We start from the raw sequence: 20,147 nt of genomic DNA on the forward strand, positions 1-20,147 counted from the left end.
GCTCAGGGGTGTCCTGGAGGTGATGGCTGGAGGCCAGAATTCTGCCTGTTGTGCAGGGTTTGAGGAAATGGAGGTGACAGACACAGGTGCTCTTCTGCAAAGCCTGACTGGGACCGGGCAGTCACCTTCAAGGAAGACAACTGTCTTTTGTTGTCTTTTTTTAAGGTTGGCAACATGAATATCACCTACTGTGGAGGGGGCTCCTGTAGCATGGGGCCTACTGTGGAGGGGGCTCCTGTAGCACAGGGCAGGTTGCAGATAGAGCTGGATGGAGGGCCCACTGGAATGAGGCTTCCAAGGCAACAAGAGGGGGTGGGACCAGTGTGTCACTGTAGATCCTATTAAAAGGGGGTGTGACAAGGATGGCTCAGCCACTCAGAGGACATTACGGCTGTCCTCAGGGTGAGCACATTTCCAGATGAACCCCAGGCAGGCCCATTGTGAGCTGTCCCCCCAGCCAAGGGCACCCTCTTCACTTTCAGATGTGTGCTCTTCGGGTGAAGATGAGCTGGTCACTCCAGCCAGACCCATCCCAGTCCTCTCGTGGGGGACAAAGTTGAGGAGTTCCAACTTGAGTGACTCATTTTTTTTCTTACTGTGAAGTAGGAGGCAGAATTTTCTGTGTTCTAAGAGACCCCAGGAGATGAGTGCAGCTTTGGAAGAGCTGTTGTGAGGAATGGCAGAAAGACTCGGCATGGAAACAACAACATATTGTCGATAGACCCCAAGGTGGAGCCGACCTGAGGACACAGGTGTGCTTGCACCAAGCTCTCCATGTGCGCATTCCCCCCTCTCAGCAGCCTGATGTCAGTGGGAGAAAAGGAGGCTTGGATTCATGCAAGGGTGGGCATGCACTGAACAGGTGTGTCCAGAGGGTAGGAGAGTGGCTAACTATACTGACCTCAGCTTTGCACATGAAGAAGTTTGCTGCAGCATTCTTAATGAGAGCGGGGAACTGGAAATAATAAATTTCCTACCCAGGGGATGTAAGCCAGTAAATCACAGCACATTCCTATGGTGGAATATTATATAGCCATCAAAATTTTGTTCATGTAAGATTTTACTATGATGGGAGAATGCTTAGATTACAACACAAAGTAAGATCTCAACTATGTGCGACATAGAAAAAGTCTGCATGTGTTTTAAAAAAGCTGGGCACAAATATTTCATAATATTTGTGGGAGTTAAGTTCCCTATATATTTTCATATTTTTAGAATGTTCTTCAATATGGACTTACTACTTTAATACTAAAAAAATGAATCACTCTGCAGAAATTTACTTAAGAAAAAAATTCTTTAAACATAAAAACAAGTATGTCCATTCACGGTTTAATTTGATCTCCTCAGAAAACTGCTGTAGGGAGTTTTCATGCTCTCAGACCCTAGGGTAGGGAAGATCACCGGCACAGCCTGGGGTTCGAGAACATAGGTTTTGGTGTGAGACATGCCAGGGTTTGAATGCCAGCTCGGCCCCTGACCTTAGCTGTGGTATGGCCACGGCACCATCTCTGGCACTTTCTTCCTCTTGGGCTTGTTTTCCTTATAAAATACAGAGAGTGATGCATGCTCCCAGGTCTCTTCTTTACAATTCTAAAGCCCAAGAAGCTCTGAAAACCCAGAGTCACTTCTTAAGGGTACATACAGCAGGTTCATTTGGCAGCAAAATGTGATGTGAATTGACATCATCTTTACCTTACTTACATGAGTATTTATAATTTTGCAGCAGAAATACTAACTTGTCTGATCATGGGGTGCCGCCTCAGATGCATGGAGAGTATTAGGTAATCTCCCGTAGATCACTCTTGAGTCTTCCTGCCTACCCGCTCTTCTTTGTATCCCTCTCCTTATTGGGATCTTGGAGAAGACTGATGTGCCATTAATCATGGCAACTTAGATTGGCCTGTTTGGGACCCAGGAGTGGAAATCTGGGAACTTCCAGCAGGAAACTTTCCTGCCTCTTTTCTTCTTCCAGGTTTCTAGCTTCTGGAAGAATAAGCCGTATGGAATAATGCACATTAACAGGGCACCCAGATAGTAGAACTAATCAAAGAATAAATAAGTCTTATTGCCCTTGGGAGTTTAATCTCAAAGCATATGTATTCACTGTGGAATTGTAATGTATTTATAGCATAGTGTTCTACATTCAAAGATGTACTTTGCTTTAAGCTAAAACTTGTCTAATGCACAAATTTTTTAAGTTGAAAAGTGATTATTTGCTGCTTTCCATAGGAATTCACCATAAGAATTTTTTATTGCAAACCCTCCTAGTATCTTTGAAGTATAATACAATTCACAGAAATATGATTTGCACTCAACCTTTGCATAAACATAAGTTGGGCATGAAGTGAGGTCGTTACTTCCTCCTTTTCTTGGTTGAGCTGGCGCTCCATCAATTCTGTTAGTGTGGCATTAGCCAATGACATTACTAACATCACTAAGGGGAATAAAAGTTGCTCACTACTCCTACAGACCTCTGTGGCTCCTGTGACCTCCCTGTTGTAGAGTTTTATCCTCACAACATCAACATAGAATCACAGACTCAGGTCTGGAAGGAACTTTTTTGCAATCCCCTCTATTACATGCAGTCGATCTGGCCATTTGGACCGCATGCTTGGAAACGTGCTCCAGCATTCTTTCTAGTAAACTGAAATAGATGTCCCTGAAATAGATGTCCCTAATGCTCTGCAAATTGGCCCAGTGGCAGACAAGCTAGTCTGTTGGCCAGAAATGACTGCCTGTTGTAAGGTCAACAAATTTTTCCACTGCAATTCATCAAGTCATTGTTGGCCCCACTGCTACATGCCCAGCACGGTGTCAGGGCACATTCCTATATTCTTGGGTTCCAATTTCTCCTCTGTATCAATCCATTCATTAGCACCAAATTGCAGGGTTCCTTGCCAAGCCCATCAAGCATAATTGGAGCTTCTGAAGTTTGATCCCCCAATTACAGTAGTTCTGTCATCTCATTAGCCACCACACATCATCCAACCCCATCATCAAACATGTTTTCCTTCATTATTATTGTCATTTTCTTAATACAGGTATTGTTCAGAAAGATTGTTTTTAACACACAGTTTTGTTTAACCTGTTGTCTGATTTCCAGAATACAATAAATCTTCAGACCAAATAAAGCCAAGATTGGGGGAGGGCGGGAATAGGGGAGGCTTATAAAGAAGTAGGTGGAAAACGTGAGCCAATGAAAGGTCCCATCCGCCTCCAGGACAGGAGGGTGCGCTTGCAGCCAGAGGCAGCCCAGCTTTGCAAATGATCCACTTTGTGCAAACTGGTGCATCAGAAGCACCAAAGATCTCGTGAGCCCTAGGGAAAAGTGCAGTCTGGCGTTTGTACTAGGAGGGCTCTCCTGAAGTCCCACACAGACGCTTTCCACTCCCTGGACCATCACAGGCATGTGGCCTGTCCTCTGGACTCTTTAGGACTTTGCTAATACAGAGAGTTGTCTTTCGGGGAGAATGTAGGACCAGGAGTCAGGAAGCAGGGGCTCTGGTTGTAATTTTGCCTCTGGCTGTGTCAACCTTGAGCCCATCACTTGCCTGCTCTATGCCCCAAACTTCTCAGCTTTAAAATAGCAATAGCCTCTCTCTATATAATTTTCCTAACTGCATCTCCACCGAAAAAGCTACGGACGATGAGATGCAAGCTTTCCATTGCAGTCCTGGGCAGATGTTCCTCCTTCCTTCCTTTAAGAGTGTCGATAATTCTGCCATGTCCGCAGAGGTGTTTCTCCACCTGAGACCCACGCATTTGTTCTGGAAAGGCTTGAGCCCTTGGTCCAGCCGCTGGGGCCCCATGCCTGTCCTTGCCTGTACTCATTACATTAAGGGGCTGCCTTGCTGCCTGTCTCAAGGTGGCCACGGCTTGCTCTCCAGGGCACCTGGAGGGGCCTGAAGTCTTAAGCACAATTATGCTTTTGAGGAAGAGGCGCTCCATGCAGTTATCAGGCTCCCTTGGCCAATTGGAGGTCATCCTCAGTCCTTCCCACTCAGCCACTCCAGAGCCGCAGAAACCTGTCTTCTGTCTTTCAGGAAACGCACAAAACCTAGTGTGAAGCCACTTATTGCATGTTTCAGAGGCAAGCTCACTTATCAAAAGATGCTTCAGAAAGGCACGAAGAGGGTGGGGTGTGTGTGTGGCGGCGGGAGCGAGTGGGGAAGGGTTCAAGCAAGGAGGGCTGGAAGGTCTGTTCAACCCCCCAAAAGGAACGTTTGAAGTTACTTGGAAAAATCTCTTCAGCCTTTATTTACCGCTGTGGCTAACCACGGATGGCGGGGGGAGCCGGGGTGGGAAAGGAAGACAATAGAATCCATGCTGCCTGCCTGTAAAGAATGCTCTAAGCAGATACCGTGGCAAGCTGAGTCGGAGCACTGCTCAGGTAGCCCCAGCGCTTAGGGGAGGGTCTCCCTGCAGCTGCCGGTGCGACGGGGCAGGGCAGGGCGGGCGGGACAGAGGAGGCTCGCTCTGGGTCACTCAGGATGCCAACCTGCGAAATCCCGCATGGGCGTTGTCCAAGGAGACAGCACAGGGTGCGCCAGCCAGACCCAAACCCATGCTTCTGGAGTAGAGGGCCTGAGAGGGGCTTGGCGGGCCATTCTAGGGAGAGGCAGCATGGCATGGGGAAGCCACGGAGGAGGTGACCAGGAAAGTGAGTACAGGCATTTCATGCAGAGTGACCGGCATATGGAACGTGTTATCTGGAAGGGTTACAGGCTGGAGGAGCTCCTAGAGTTTTTCAGGGGTAGGATGGGGGAGGGGGAGGCCCTCAGAAACTCAGGGAGGTTTCTAAACAAAAGGAATTTGAGAAGGGTTGGAGAAATAATGAGAAATGCAAACTTGACCCAGGGTTTCTCTTTCTATCTCCTGGGCTTCTCCCCTGCCTGTCTCTACATGTTTCTGATCCACAGAGATAGGAGAAGGCCACCAGAGCGGTGTGCCTCACTGCATGACCGAGCTGGCAGGGTGGGGGGGTCAGGAGGACCCCTGGAGCCTTCTCTCCTCCTCTGCGACCAGGGGGACCAGAGGGGGGGCATCATGCTCTGAGCTGTGTCTTGGAGCCCCTGTGGGCAGGCGGGCTGTTAGCACTGGAATGATGTTAGGATGATCTACTCTGATTTGTCACTTTATAGGAGAGCAACTGACACCTGAGAGGCGGGGAGAAAAGGCTGCCCCCGATTTCCCAGGGACAGACCCCTGTCTTTGGATTCCTCTTAACCCTTGGCTTTCTCCCCTTCTCAGCATCCCTCTCCCAACACACCACACATGCACACACGCACAGACACACACACAGCCAGACACACGCATATACACACACACACCACACATAGTCACACACAGGCACACACAGGCTGCCTGGCCTGTTTCCCAGCAGCACATGTATTGGGTGGATCCCTCCTCTTCCCCATGTCTGAGGGCAGAGTGGGTGTTGTCCCCAACCACTTGGGACAAGGCACAAATAGCCTGTGCAATCATGGCCTGTTCCGTGGCATTGCCAGAAAGCTCTTGGAAACTGAGCTTTCAAGCTCTCCCAGAGGACAGGTCCGGGGCCACCTGCCCTGTCTGCAGGATGAGTGTGCTCATCCCTCTAGGGGACGGGAAGAAAATGTAAGCCAGCACAGGAATTTACCGAGCTCTGCGGACAGTGGCGGGGCTGGGCCGTTTCCAACATGGATGGAAGTGCAGATACCCTCTTGGGCTGTGCGGGTGAGGGCTTTGGAGGGGGGTGCTCTCCTGGTAGTCTGCTTTTCTGTAGCCCTGTAAAAAAGCCTCCTGTCCAGGGGCCTGTGACTCAACTGAAAGCCCGTGTTCAAGAACACCTTGTCTGCCTCCCTCTCTCTCTTCCTCAAGGTCTCCCCCTCTCCTCTCTCTCTCCCTCTGTCTCTCTCTCTCTCTGTGTCTCTCTCCCTCTCTCATGCACTCTCACCCTGAAGGAGAGGGTGGCTTCACACCTCTGCTTGGCCGCCTTGAGGCCGGACCCACCTGGACTGCAGCACCTCAGCTGGGGCACCCCTCCAGGTGATTGACAGCTCCCGGGGACGGGCCTGTTCTTCATGGTTCAGCCTCAGAAGTTAGCCGTCCACCAGAATCATCCTAGAGATCACTTTAAACCTATCCTCCAAGTCTTCCTTGGACCCTTTGGAGCAAATCTCATGCACTGGCACTAACCTGACTGTAACAGGCGACTCCTCTAATCCTGTGTTGTTTTTCCAGCTCCAGATGTTCGCTTATCTTTTGCTGTCTAACAAACCACCCCATAAGATAGCAACCATTTTATCGTTTCTCATGATTTTGTGTGTCAGGAATTTGGGTATGGCTGGGCTGGGCGATTCTTCTATCCGCATGGCCTTGACAGAAATCACTTGATTGTACTCAATTGGCTGACGGGTTGGTCTGGATTATCCAGGCCAGCTTTACTCAAAAGACTAGTGCCTTGGCAGGGCAGGCCACAAGGCCATCTTGGAGAGCCTCTCCAGCATGGTGGCCTCAGGACTGTCGCACGACAAGTAGCTCAGGGCGCCAATAACAGGTGGAAGTGGCATGGGCTCTTACAGCCTGGCTTTGGGCATCACATAGCTCTTCCTACTCTCTACTGCATTGGTCAAACAGCCAAAGCCATCCATGTGCAAGAGGAGGGTACATAGACACCAGCTATAGATGGAGGAGCACCAAAAATTGGCAGCTGTGTTTTAATCCAGCAATGTTACCTGTGCACAATACCTGGTCCTCATGTATTAATGAATTTACCCACTTTTGATATCTGATACATTAAGAGAGCCTCTGTTTGTGCTTAAGCTTCTTCTCAAGCTTCCAGGGGTATCTCCCAGGCCCGTGTCCCGTGACTCCCCTCCCCCCCAGCTTTTCCTGCACTCGATGCTCAGCAGCCCAAGGATCTTAATGGCAGTTGTCTGGAACGGAGAGAAGCTCTTCAGAAACAGTGAAGTTTTCAGACATAATGGAGAGCACTGGTCATGATGACATTGAGGAACAGGGAGAGCGAAGGGATGAAAAAGCCATCAGGTTGGAGGTGAAGTCATCTGAGTGACAACAGGATAAGAGATGGATACGAAAATGCACGGAATCCCAAGGCCCTTGAGGTGTCAATGAATGGCGGCTCGGTTGCTAACAGACGTTTGTAGAAGAAAGAAGAAGGGAAGGGTTCTGCCCCTGTGGGCTACTTCCTGGGCTGAATGAGGCTGCAGGCGCCCCAGCCCTCTCACAGAGCTGTGTTAAACATGCCAAGCTGGTCTCGCTCACAAGGGACCCGGCCTTCTTGAGGAAGCCTGCTGGCCGCTGAGGTGTGCAGGCCTCCCTCGTGCTCCGTTATGTGCTGGTCTGGATGGGCAGCACAGGCTGGTCCTCTGAAGAGCTGGGTTCTACTTCTGGCTCTTCCACTAACATGTTATTTCATTTGGGGCAAGTCACTTTCTCGCCACAACCTCCCCATTATGTAAGAATCCTAGTGGATTAGGATGCCCGTGCCTGGCTCCATAGCTTCAGAGGGACACAGAAGAGTGGGGGAGGACTAGAAATGAGGCCAATAATGAGGACCACTTGGTCTGGTGAAGAAATAATTCAAGGTTGGCAGAGGGTAATAGAAGCATAGACTACTCCGGCTAGAAAGGACCTTTGAAACTCTGGCTCAAGAATTCCTCACCTAGGATCTGTGGGCCTCTGAGTTAGACTTCAGCGAGTCTGAACTGCCTTCAAATTGTTTTGCAAAAATTTCCCTTTATCTGTGTTTTTTGAGGAAAGTTTTGTTAACTTTCATCATTTTTATCACATTCTAGAAAGGGCCAATAATCTAAAATCTGTTAAGAACCACTACTCTAATCCACCAGCATCATGTGATTCTTAACAAGGATGAATAAGTCCTCCCCAGATGTTATTTGGAAAAGCGAATATATTTTTTTTAGGCTGTCACCATGACTGGGGTACACAATTGATATTTAATAAGGGGACAAAACTGGTCCCCCAAAGTGAAGAACTGCCCTGCCCAAAATATCAGCAGCACCCCTTTGGAGAAATACCATAGGGAATTGAGACACCAGGATGAGCCTCCAAGCCGGTTAGTAGCAAGAGATGGTTTTTATTCATAATCCAAGCAAGAAATATGCCAGCAGTCCACCTTTTGCTTTTACTTTAAATTTCTCCTTGGCAACCACAGATATACTACAAAGAAAGCTGAAGAATCAGAACTCTGTCTCACCTTCAAAGATCCAGCAATTTTCAAAAAGAATCCCTATTCTTTGGACTTCTTTACCATCAAAAAGGAAAGAGGGAAGGAATATTTTAAGTACCGGGAAACTGAGGCATGGATAATGAGCTCTTAGCCCTGTGTTACATAGATATACTTTCAGCCACTATGGATCAGTGATGCCACCCTCAGAATGAAATGTCTTTCCATTTCAGAGGACCTGCTTTGGATGTCTCTTTCTCTAAAAAGGGAAAGAAGTGATAATGTACCAGCATGATGCTCGCTGCCTAGTTCACTGCAAGCAAGAGGCAAGGGGCTCAGACGCTCTGGCTCAATCAGGAGGTACTATGTTGTGTCAGCTAAAAGTGGGGTCACACAGACAGGGGTCTGCTTCCTGGTTCTGCCTCTCAACTGATGTGTGGTCTCAGACAAAATGACTTAATCCCTCTGAGCCTCAGTTTCCTCAGCTGCAAAGTATGGATAGCCATCGTCTCTGTGAGGATTAATTGGCATAATCCATGTAAAGTGTCCCGCAAAGTCGTAGCATGTGGCACGGCTCACTAAATGCTAGCTGTTATTACAAGCGATTATTATGACTGTGTCTGTGATTAAAGACAGCTTTGGGTTCAGAGTGTTGGTGCCAAAATTGCTTTCAAAGGACAAGCCCCGGGTTGGTTTTCAGTCTCCCCCAGCTGCCCAGAAAGAGAGTCCGTAGACTGTTTGGGATTGGAGTCACGACGTTTGCTGCCTAGCACACAGCCCTGTGTGGTGGAAGACTGAGTTTCTCCCTGTGTGCACCTCCCAGCCAGTGGACAAGAAGAGGCTCCGGATCTCCCCGAAGAGATGTCTCTCCTGCCTCAATTTCCTGGCCCGTCAGGGCGTTCAGGTGAATGGTGGCAGCCAGAGGGAGCAGAGGGGAGGGACGCCCCGCGGAGTGGGAGGAAGCCTTGGCTCTCACGGTCTTCAGACATCGCAGTGGCCTGGAGAGGCGATCCAGGCGGAAGACAGCCCCGGACAATGGGCCGATCCCTCATCCTTGTGAAAGGAGGTTGGTTGTGGGGGGCCAGGGGGAGGTGTGAAGGGGAGACACAGGCTGTATCTGACGCGGGCCGGATTGCCAAGCCCGGAGGAGAAGGCCGCCACAGACCACGCTTACCTGCAGCCGAGTCCTCGCAGGGCCAGACCATTATGGTTCTGGTAGATGCCAACATTGCCGCCGCTGCGCTCGTTGATGCACGGAGACTTGGGTGTGGCCGAGTCAGCTGATGTCTGGGTTCGGAAGAGGATCCCAGAGCGTGAGTGGAAGTTGTGCTTTGGGATTTCCCTTAGCTTCCGGCTCTCAAGACGAAGCCAGCTTTTTTATTCTGCCATTTGAGACCTGTTCTTGGCTGGATAGACAAGATAAATAATGTATCATCATCATCACTGTTTACTATAATTTTTTAAAATCCATTACTCGGTAGCCCCTACCTTGTAATAATATTAACTTTCAGCTGCGTAGCATTTTGCAGGTAATGTGTATGCTTGACACATAAACCGGCTCAAACCCGAAGCATCTAAAACCAAAGGGTTGGCTTGGGGCAGTTATTCTCAGGTGCTATGCGTTTACTGTACCCCCAACTGTCTGTGCAGCTGAAGCAACCTTCCCTTGAGTGTTTTCATACTTGGAAAAAGTGATTTACCAACATGCGGGTAATAAAAGAAAACCCAAAATGTCTCAGAATATTAAATGATACAATCATTGGGAAATAGCCTGACTGTAACCCATCCTCATCTTGAGGGGCTACAGCATGTGTATGTGTGTGTGTGTGTGTGTGTGTGTGTGTGCATGTGTGTATGTGTGTACATGCAGAAAGCCATGCATGCACACCTCAGTGCACGGTGGTGGATGAGTGTTAGTGCCCAGAACAAAGAAAACTAAATTTACCAGATAAATGCTCTTACGGCCAGTAGCTGGATTGACTCAGATATTTTCTCTGTGGGTCCTTCCTTGCCAACCCTCTGGCCATGAAATGAGTTCGTAGTATGAAAAGGATAAAATAAATCTGGATTTCCTGGGGCTTGTGTTGGCATACCAAGCTCCTTTCAGATCTCTTTGCCAAGATGGGACCAAGCCAGAGGGCTCCTTGGCCTGGGGAGAAACTACTACCTTCCTCCCAGGGTGGCAAAGCTCACTGTTTTGACATGCGCCATACCTTCAGTCTTCACCGCCGTGGGGCCAGAGGAGGATATGCTCTGAACAATGTAAAATTCCTCTTCCACTAGCTGTGCAATGCAGACTGGGGGCTTTCAAGCTGCATCTCCGGGCCTTTAGGGTTGCTCTTTGGATACGGGTTCCTCATCCATTCAGAGGTCTCTGTTCCTCATTTTCTGGCTTCCAAGAGGGACTGATTGCAGAAATGCCTTTCTGAGGAAGCGAGTCACCCTTCTGAGGTTCTTTAGTTGGTTTTGTGTCATCCTAGAATTGTACCTTCCCTGCTGACTGTGTGCCTTGTTGCCATCGGGAACACCTGAAAATCGAGGACCTTTCCCACCCCAGATCTTGGACCAGTTGTTGTCCATGCCAAGCAGCTTCTGATGCTGAGTTGAGTAAGTTTTAACACAAGGAACTTTGCAGAATGGGGGAGTTGTAAAAAACGGGACAAGAATCATCTCCCTACCTCTGCTCTTGCCCGCTTTGTCTGCGTAGATGCAGACCTACCCTGCGGCCAGGGCGTCCCAATGCAACCTCATCGAGTGCAGCGCAGAGCAGTGGTTCTCCTCCTCTAGGTCACCGATCACGCTGGTTTGGGGACTTTGGAGTGCGCCGTCAGCATCCTTCGGTGACAGCCATGGACCTGCTTTCTCATCTTGCCCCCGTTCCTTGCCCTCCCTCTCTAATGCTCAATTTATGGACTGTAGTGCTTCATCAGATGGTATGTGAGCACGGCCACCACCCCAGAGGTGTGCTAAGAGTGAGTGAACTGAGTCTTAAATACAAATGAGGCCTGGAGGGGCAGACGGTGCTGTGGAAGCCCGCACGGCCCAGGCCTGGGAGCTCTTCCTCATTTACTCCTTGTAGCCCTGCCAAGTCATTCCTTCCCTACATCCTTCTGAAAGCATTTCCCTCCCTTGTTGGTTTTGGATTCATCTTGCCCCCAGTGAGTTAACCTAGTGTTTCCAGTTTGAATCTCATCAAGCTATTTCCAGGTTGCCAACCCCGCCAGGGGCTGGGGAGTAATTGGCCTGTCTACACCGGCGTTTGCAGCACCTTCCCTTTGAGCGTCATCTGTGTGTTTTAATTAATCTGCCACTTTTTCCTCTCTCTTGCTTCCGGATCATTAATAAAGAGATTAACCAAAACCAGACCAATCCCCAGTGGAGGCTCCACCAGCTTCTCCCTCCCAGCAACCAACCTTGTCATGGGTCAGAGCATCTTCATAAGGCCCCATGGACTAATTTTTAGGCCTCAGGACCTGTGTTCAGAACAAAGCCAATTTGAATTAATTTTGCAATTAAGATATGGGGACCAAGCTTAGCCAGCCTTTTAAATGGCCTTAGTTTATTTAATATTTTCACCACATTCCTTTCCCTTTTGTCATTGTACTTTAAATCTATCTCTTTCCCACCTCTCCCCCTTTCCACTCCCTGAACAAGATAATAGGGTTATCTGGCAGGATGTAGTCTTTTGAGCCCTTCGCATTAGTCAGAGACCGTGTCGTAGCTGCAGAAATTCTCCAAAGAATTAGGCCCTTCTGGATACAGCTGGACAGGGCCCTCGTCCACCCCAGCCAGAGAATACCGTTGCCTCCAGAGGATATGGCTTCACCAGAAATAATGAAGTCTCTTGAATTTGCTTATTAAAAACTTGGCAAATTAAAAGGCGCTTCCGCATTTGATCTCATGCCTCCTCCCTGAGGGAAGCCTTCATGCCTACTTTGTCAGTCGCCCTGATTTCTAGCACTGGTGCCAAACCAGGGCCTGAGATGGTACACCCAGTGCTCTGTCCAGTATGGCCCATGGCCTCTGCAGGGTAGGTGACCTATAGGAGTGCGCTGAATCGTGTTTACTTTCATGGAGAACACTTCCACAGGGAACATGGGGACGAGAAACAGGAGTGGAGGCCTCAAGCCCCTGGAAACCCTGCCAAAAGCTGAGGCTTCCTGGGGAGGGGCTCAACCTGCTGGGTAGCAGCTGCCCGGGCTCCAGGCTTAGAACTTGAGCGTTCTCTGGAAATAAACCCTGGAATGTTTGAGAGCAGCGACAGACAGAGAGCTAGTATAATCATTATAACATAGTATAGTATATACTGGTATATACTATAGTTTATAGTGTAATTGTTAAGAGCATCAATTCCAGAGCCAGACTGTGACCAAATCCTGGCTCTGCTGCTCATTAGCCAGGGATGAAACCACTTTTTGGCATCATTTTTCCCACCTGCAATGGGAAATCTAAGTATGTACCTCAGAAGAGCTGTTACCAAGAGTAAAGTTTTAGGTGTATCAGTACCTGCACATAGCTTTTTTGTTCTTGATGGTCCCCTCCAGCCAGGCTAAGAATTTGCTCCATACACGTGCAGTGAGCAAGACCTTTGGCACAAGGTCAGCAGAAGGTGCCCCAGTACTGGAGAGGCACAGTAGAACTCAGAGGATGCAGCCCCCATGTCTTTGTGCCACAGGAGAGAAACCTGCTGCTGTGGGCTCAGGTCTGATACCATTCTGCCCACCACCCCCACCAGCTGCCCTTTCCACTTCAGAAGCTTCTTGAATACCCCCAAACCCTCTGTGTATATTGTAAACTGAGCCAAAAGGAGGAATCAGAAATTGCTCTCTTTTGAGTATTTTGAGGGATGGTGAAACCTTGTAGGAATGCTGCTCCAGGGACTGAGAAAACACCATATGTGGGAAAGCATTTCTAAGTGAGGAAAATAGCATATGCAAGTTGGTCAGGATCTTGGAACACTCCTCACAGGGGAACAGGCACTGGGGAGAGTGTAGGAAGGGGCTTTTACTGAGGTCTTTAACAGGTCTTTTTCCAATTATAGCCAAGAAGAGCCTGGGGACCATGGTCTACTCCAGAGCCAGGGTCTGTATTTTCTTTGGGAAAAGAAGGCAGAGTTAATTGGCTTCCAAACCAGGCTTGGCAGAAACCCATACAGGATCTCAGACCAGTGAGCAGTGTCGTGGGGAGGTCTTGATCGTAGTAGGCATCATACAGTAAATATACTGAGACTGCAATGGGCCAGCCCTGTGCCGGGCATCAGGCATGGCCCCTCCATCAAAGAGGAGACCCGCCAACCATAAGGCAGTAAGATAAAATGGCTTGCGTGGGGGTCTCTGTGAACTTACAGGAAGTACAGATGTCCCTCTAAAACAGAAAACTTCACTGATGGCCTCCCTTGACCCAGAAGATGGGGTAGAAGTGCAGGTTCTGGTGAGCGGGAAGAGGCAGAGATGAGACTCAAGTTCTTTGCACCCCAGCCTCTTCAGAAACACCATCTCGCAGCTTGCCATGCTCACTTTCCTAATTTTCCTGTTCTCCCTGCCTCCAGTTTACAATAAGCTTTTCTTCTCCCACAACTCGGGTGGCTGATCTGAGATCCAAGCACTGGCCAGCAATAGGCATTTGAGAGAAAGCCTTGTGGAGACTGTTGGCACAGACTGCTTTGAGCTGAATGTTGAAATGGAATTCTTGACTCCAGCTGTGTGTTATGTCATATGTGAGCCCTGAAGACAAGCATACAGCATCCCTGCAGCCACAGATAATTCAAGTTCACGTTCAGCTAGCATTCCAAGTGTATCACTATGTGCCAGAGACCGTGCTAAATGCTTTCACATAGATTTATTTAAGCATCCCTTTTTTATGCCCACAATAATGTTGCTTATGCACAGGCCACATGCCTCTTGTCCAGTTTTGAACCAGGTGCCCTCTGTCACTCTGACATTCCTTAGCAGTCTGACCTCAGACGATGCCCTTCCTCACCTCTGCAGGCCTTACTCTCCTTCCTTGCAAAACTGAGGTTATCCTGGGTCCCTTCCAGCTTCAAACATCTGTGTTTTGGTAAATTCTATAACTAACATTCTTGGGTTTGGAAGAAACTACAAGCAGATTATCAAACTGGAGTCCATAGGAAGCCTGCTGGGTTTTAATGCAGACTTGAAAATGGTTTAGAAACACTTACCAGCCTACAGACGATTTATTCCCACTACTTATTGCAAAGTATCCCACCGAGGTTTTGGATTTGATGACAAGAAGTAGTACAGATCCACAAATTGGCAGGACTGATGTTAAGGGGCATTTGAGAACTTTTCCTCTTATTATTATTATTTTTCATTGGTACAACCCCACCTCCACCAGCGTTGGCCTGACCTCTCCACATTGAGTTTGTGTGCCCAGAGACTGGGGCAGCGCAGGGTTGTCTAAAAACAGCCAGGAGACCTGTGTTCTTATCCACCAAATGCTTTGAGGGTCCCAGAAGCAGTGCACACCAATGTGGGCTGGTAGCAGCAGTTCACCAGGGCACATGCAATAAATATTGTCTGTAGAGAATTTTAAAACAATACAATCAACTAAAAGTCAGCCTGCTTTTTACAGTCACGTGCTTTGGCCATTCTTAGCAGTGTCATGACCGTGACCGGTATTCCTCCGAGCAGTCCTGACGGCTCCCACTGCTCCGTTTAGTGCCCGCGTTCCTTGTTGCCAGAGGCCAGAGAGGGAGCAGGCTGTTGTGAGGGCTTTTCACCTTCCGCGGTGCCAGGCTGTCCTGGCCAGGCTGCAGAGACATCACAGCTCCTGTCCGCAGTGCTAGCCGTGACACCCCCATGCGGTGGTGCCTGGGCCTTGCCCATCCCTCCCCACCAAAAATGAATTTCTACTCTTTGCTTCGAACAGTTTCACCAAAATGGAGCACCTGAGCTGCTGCAGCTGGGGCAGGCTTTGGGGGCACATAACCAGCATGTCACCTGGGGGCTGCTGTGGGAGAGGGGACCTCCACTCAGGGATTAATGCTCTGTCGTGCCCATCCTGAAATTCTTAAGGGTTTTGTCTTTGCGTATGCATTTATAAGTCCAGTGGGACAGTGGGGCCTGCCCCTGGGGGCTCAGAGCATTGGCTCAAATGTGGTCACAGTTCCTGCCACCACCCTGCCTCTAAATAATTTTTACACCAAGGCCTGCAAATTATGTAGCTGTTCTGCCTTGAGCTACCCTCACTCCCATCTCTGTCCCGGTGCCCCCTGACCTCCACCTCCAACTTGTGTTCACTGGGGTGTGGACACCGACATAGGAAGGAAGGAAGGGGCTCCTGGCCTGGGAGAGGAGAGTGTGTAGTGAGTAAACCACGGAATGCCACAAGGGACATGACATCCACCACAGTGGCCACATGGGAAACATGCAGTGGGAATGCAAAGGAAGTGGTTACTGCTGCTTTTGTGGCCTCACCAAAAAGTTAGCTGTCTATCCAGGTATCGCCCAACGGCAACATTTCAGCAGAAGAGGTGATGGAGGTGAGCGAGGGGAAGGGGCCAGCACGGCACCCGGGTCACACAGTTTATTGAAGTAGCTCTGGAACTGTGAACGGGCTGGAGCTCAGCTGTGGGAGCCCGATGGCAACACCGTGGAGAGGGCAGCTGGCCCGAGTGGGGGTAACCCCCTCTCTACCCTGTGTGCCTCTCCTCTTCTTCAAGTGCAGTTTAGGTCTTGAACTGGGTTAGATGCTCTCCTCATTTGGCTCTGCTACTTCTAATACCCTTCGGTTCCGTGTTCAGGCCACCACCCATAAAGCACTTCCTTTTGCACCTCCAGGCCGTGGGCACCATCCCACCAACATCATTCTTCCCACAACCGACCCATAACCTGGCTAAAGTAGACACTGACTCATTCTGCCTGAGATCTCCCCTGACTAACCACACCTGGTCTTCTTCCCTATGAGCAGATATGCTGTATTTTTATCTTACAATGTCTGGGCTTTGGGGGATTAACAAGTTCTTTCTGATAGACTCTCCATCCCAAATTACTTTTTGCAGTTGTACTCTGTTCTGCTGGAGGCAAGGGGAGGGAAGGCGGTATAATTCTAGTTGCACATATGCTATCCTTTCTGTGTTGTTCAAGTTTCATTTTGCTGGGCCGGCAATATTGAAGGAAATGTCGATTATATGCATAGTGGGAGGGAGATGAGTTATCCTGTGGGAACCATTTTCCTAGGATAATATGATTCCCAGAGTAATCTCTAGGGATGGGCAGTAGAGCTCCAATCCTTCTCTCAGCCCTGACCTTGAGGAGTCAGTTGTCCAGAAGAGTGGTCCCCATGGAAGGCAGACAGACGGTCCCCTTGTCGGAGAGGCTGGCCGGAAGCCGGCAGGAGGAAGGTGAAGTAAAGTGCCTGTGGCATCATTGGTCTCTGAGGACCAGAGAGAGGTACTTCTGAGAAGATTAGGGAAGAGGCTGCATCTGTGACTCCTAGGAGCAGGTTAGCATGGGCAGGTCACACGGGTGCCTGGTAAGCAGGACCATTTTTCTACTTCTTGTGTCACCTGCTTTGTTTATTTCCATTCTGTTTTCCCCCTGGGTTTAGTAATATCTTTCTGGAAATGCCCAAGGTGAACCAAGGGAAGGTTCTTATTTTCCATGCTTAGACAGAGACTTACAGAGGAAACCATGTCCCCCTGGGGGCCAGTGAGGCACCAGCAATGGCAATTAAAGAATGGATGCCTCAAGGCCAAGGTACAGAGTGCAGGTGGGACCACTAGTACAGCCGCCCCTCCCCACCCACCTGGACAGTCTCCTTCCACGGCCAGCCTTTGGGAAATCTGGGCTTTGCTCTAGTGAGAGAGAGACCAGCAAGAAAGGTGTCTCGAGGTCAACCCTGTAATTCCACAAGGACTCAACAGAAAGCCCGTGTTGAGGTTTTGCATAGCAACAGAAGGAGAGTGCTCATGGGTTTGAATGCCATTTAAACAAGGACATACCAGGATCAGAGATACAACCACCAAAAGAAACATTTGGTAATGGAAACTTAAAATTAAAAAGCCAAAGGAGAAAAAAAATCAACAAGGCAGCTTGCTGTTCAGGGTGAGTCAGCCTGTTAATTTGAAGCACTCACCGCTGTGTCTTGTGCTTTGGTCGGGCTGCTGTCTTGGGAAGAGGTCTCTGGGGAGCAGTCGGGCACCCCGGGGAAGCATGCTCACTGGAGAGCTTGGCAGAGCACCCTGAAATGCAGGCCCTCTCGCAGGGTGGCCCGCGTGTTCCTTTAGAAGGCAGGAGAACAGGGATGCAGGATGAGCCCCGTCCCTGATGCTGCAGAGGAGCGCCCAGCCCCCAGCCACAGTGTGCTGCTCTGAGCCACCCCAGGGCTGCACAGGAGGGGGCAGTAGGGCTGTGTCTTGGGGCAATTGCAAGGCAGCTACTGCTGATAAAAGACTATAAATACACCTTAAGAATTTTCAGGTTCCATTTCTTCATAGTTCGCCAAGATGGAGCAGACCGTGGACTTTTCAGACTTCAGTGATGTCTAAAGAAGGGGCAGGACATCGTCCACCCAGAGCAGAAGGTGGCATATGTCTCAGGCATGAAATACAAGGGCTGCAGGCACTGTCTGTCTAGGGAGGAGAGCAGACATGGAAGATTTCTCTGCCTTCCCGCTTTCCACGCTCAGATGACCCGGGCCTAGGCAGACACCCAGCTCCTCTTGACCGCAGTTCTCGCCACTAGTGTTTAGGGTTTATTTTGTTTTTAAAAAACATTCTTTTGTTCTCTCTCGCTCTCTCGCTTACACACCACACACACACACTCAGTCGCCTTCCTACCACACAGTCATGATCCTGGAAGAAAAGTGATGGAGATGAAGGCATTGGAAATCTGGGAGAGAAGGGGGCCTTACGGGTTCAGAGGACTCGTGTTAAGGCAGTGTTTCCCCCGGTGGGAAAAAGACATAGACAACCTCCCTGTCTGGACATCAGGGAGGCGCTTGGTGCTTTCCTGGGGTGGTGACCCCTGAGCTTGTTTGCCCTCACAGGGGTCCTCGGCCTCAGGCAGCTGAATGGGGTGAATTCAGGCCCCTGAATGGGGTGGACTCGGCCACCACAGCTAGTAACACCTGTGTTTCCTTTCCAGCTCTTACAGGTGAACAAGGTGATGTCCATCTTGTTTTATGTGATATTTCTCACTTATCTCCGTGGCGTCCAAGGCAACAACATGGATCAAAGGAGTCTGCCTGAAGACTCGCTAAATTCCCTGATTATTAAGCTGATCCAGGCAGATATTTTGAAAAACAAGCTCTCCAAGCAGGTGGTGGATGTTAAGGAAAACTACCAGAGCTCCCTGCCCAAAGCGGAGGCCGCCAGGAAGCCGGAGCAGGGAGAGCCGGCCAGGGTGGGGTTCCAGCCCGCGATCGCGACGGACACTGACCTGCTGCGGCACCAGAGACGCTACCACTCCCCCCGGGTCCTGCTGAGCGACAGCACCCCCTTGGGGCCCCCTCCCTTGTATCTCATGGAGGATTATGTGGGCAACCCCGTGGGGGCAAACAGAACGTCCCGGAGGAAGAGGTACGCGGAGCACAAGAGTCACCGAGGGGAATACTCGGTATGTGACAGCGAGAGTCTGTGGGTGACCGACAAGTCATCAGCCATCGACATTCGGGGACACCAGGTCACAGTGCTGGGGGAGATCAAAACCGGCAACTCTCCCGTCAAACAATATTTTTATGAGACGAGATGTAAAGAAGCCAGGCCTGTCAAAAATGGTTGCAGGGGGATTGACGATAAACACTGGAACTCTCAGTGCAAAACGTCCCAAACCTACGTCCGAGCACTGACATCAGAAAACAATAAACTCGTAGGCTGGCGATGGATACGGATAGACACCTCCTGTGTGTGTGCCTTGTCGAGAAAAATCGGAAGAACATAAATTGGCATCTCTCCCCATATATAAATTATTACTTTAAATTATATGATATGCATGTAGCATATAAATGTTTATATTGTTTTTATATATTATAAGTTGACCTTTATTTATTAAACTTCAGCAACCCTACAGTATATAAGCTTTTTTCTCAATAAAATCAGTGTGCTTGCCTTCCCTCAGGCCTCTCCCATCTGTTAAACCTTATTTTGTGACCCGGCTCTCAGGAGCCGCTCTGTAAAATCTGTGTACACCAGTATTTGCGTTCAGTATTGTCAAGGCCATGACTGTCGTTTTAGTAAACTTGTTAAAATCAGATGATGTCAGAGTTATGTATAGACACAGTTAATCCCCCTTCTGGTATACTTCATGTTTGATTAATTCATTATAAGAATTCTTACCACCTCCATTGAGAATGATCCCCGGTAATGAGATCTGAGCCCCACACTTAATTCTGGCCACCACGCTCATGGCCAAAACCTGCTCTCCTTTTCCTGCTGTCACTTTTGCCAATAAGAATTGCAATTGGCTCCAAAGTTCTGGTCCTGGAACAATAACAATGACCGTGCAATTTTAGTGCTGGAAGTTTCTTTTCAGCACATGTGTTGTCTGGGGCTTGGGGTCATTTAGGAATTGGATTTTTATTTTTGCTGGGGGGGAGCTTTGTTTTGGTTTTGCTTTTTCTAAGTGGTTTTAATCCTTTTAGGCACATAGGAAAAAAAATCTTAACTATTTGTAACAGAATAATTGTATGGTTACCTAGCAGCCAACTGAAATGGATCCTGAATAATCTACATACAGAAGAGAATTTACTCATAAGAGGTCCCCCTGGCCCAGACCCACCCCTCTGCTGGCCCCTCCCAGAGCTGCATGAGGAATTAGAAAATACTGGGCTTTGGATTCAAATTCCAGCTCTTCCCTGTGACTTGGGCAAGGTGTCAAAGGCTCTCTGAGCCTAGGTTTCCTAGGCCAAGGGGGTCCCGAGGAAGCCACTAGCACTTCCCCCAAGCCTCTTTCCCACTGGGAAGCAGTTCCTCCTTTTGGCACTGGAGCTTGAAGGTAAT

The 20,147-nt window shown here is 49.2% G+C and overlaps 1 protein-coding gene across 3 annotated transcripts in view; it reads left to right on the plus strand.

Moving 5' to 3' along the window:
- The window catches only part of NTF3 (neurotrophin 3), a 63,798-nt gene extending 44,538 nt beyond the window's left edge, over positions 1-19,260 (plus strand). For 2 of the 3 annotated variants that reach the window (XM_057491746.1, XM_036908676.2), the window contains exon 2: positions 18,295-19,260. In XM_057491746.1, the coding sequence (XP_057347729.1) occupies positions 18,295-19,089 (795 nt within the window). In that variant the 3' untranslated portion in view covers positions 19,090-19,260. Of the gene's footprint in view, positions 1-10,722; positions 10,796-18,294 lie in introns of those variants that run through there. The other variant, XM_036908681.2, reaches the window with a different exon arrangement.
- Positions 19,261-20,147: the final 887 nt, after the last annotated feature.

Source organism: Manis pentadactyla, chromosome 14 (assembly GCF_030020395.1).
Source record: "Manis pentadactyla isolate mManPen7 chromosome 14, mManPen7.hap1, whole genome shotgun sequence".
In the NCBI taxonomy this organism is placed as follows: Eukaryota; Metazoa; Chordata; class Mammalia; order Pholidota; family Manidae; genus Manis; species Manis pentadactyla.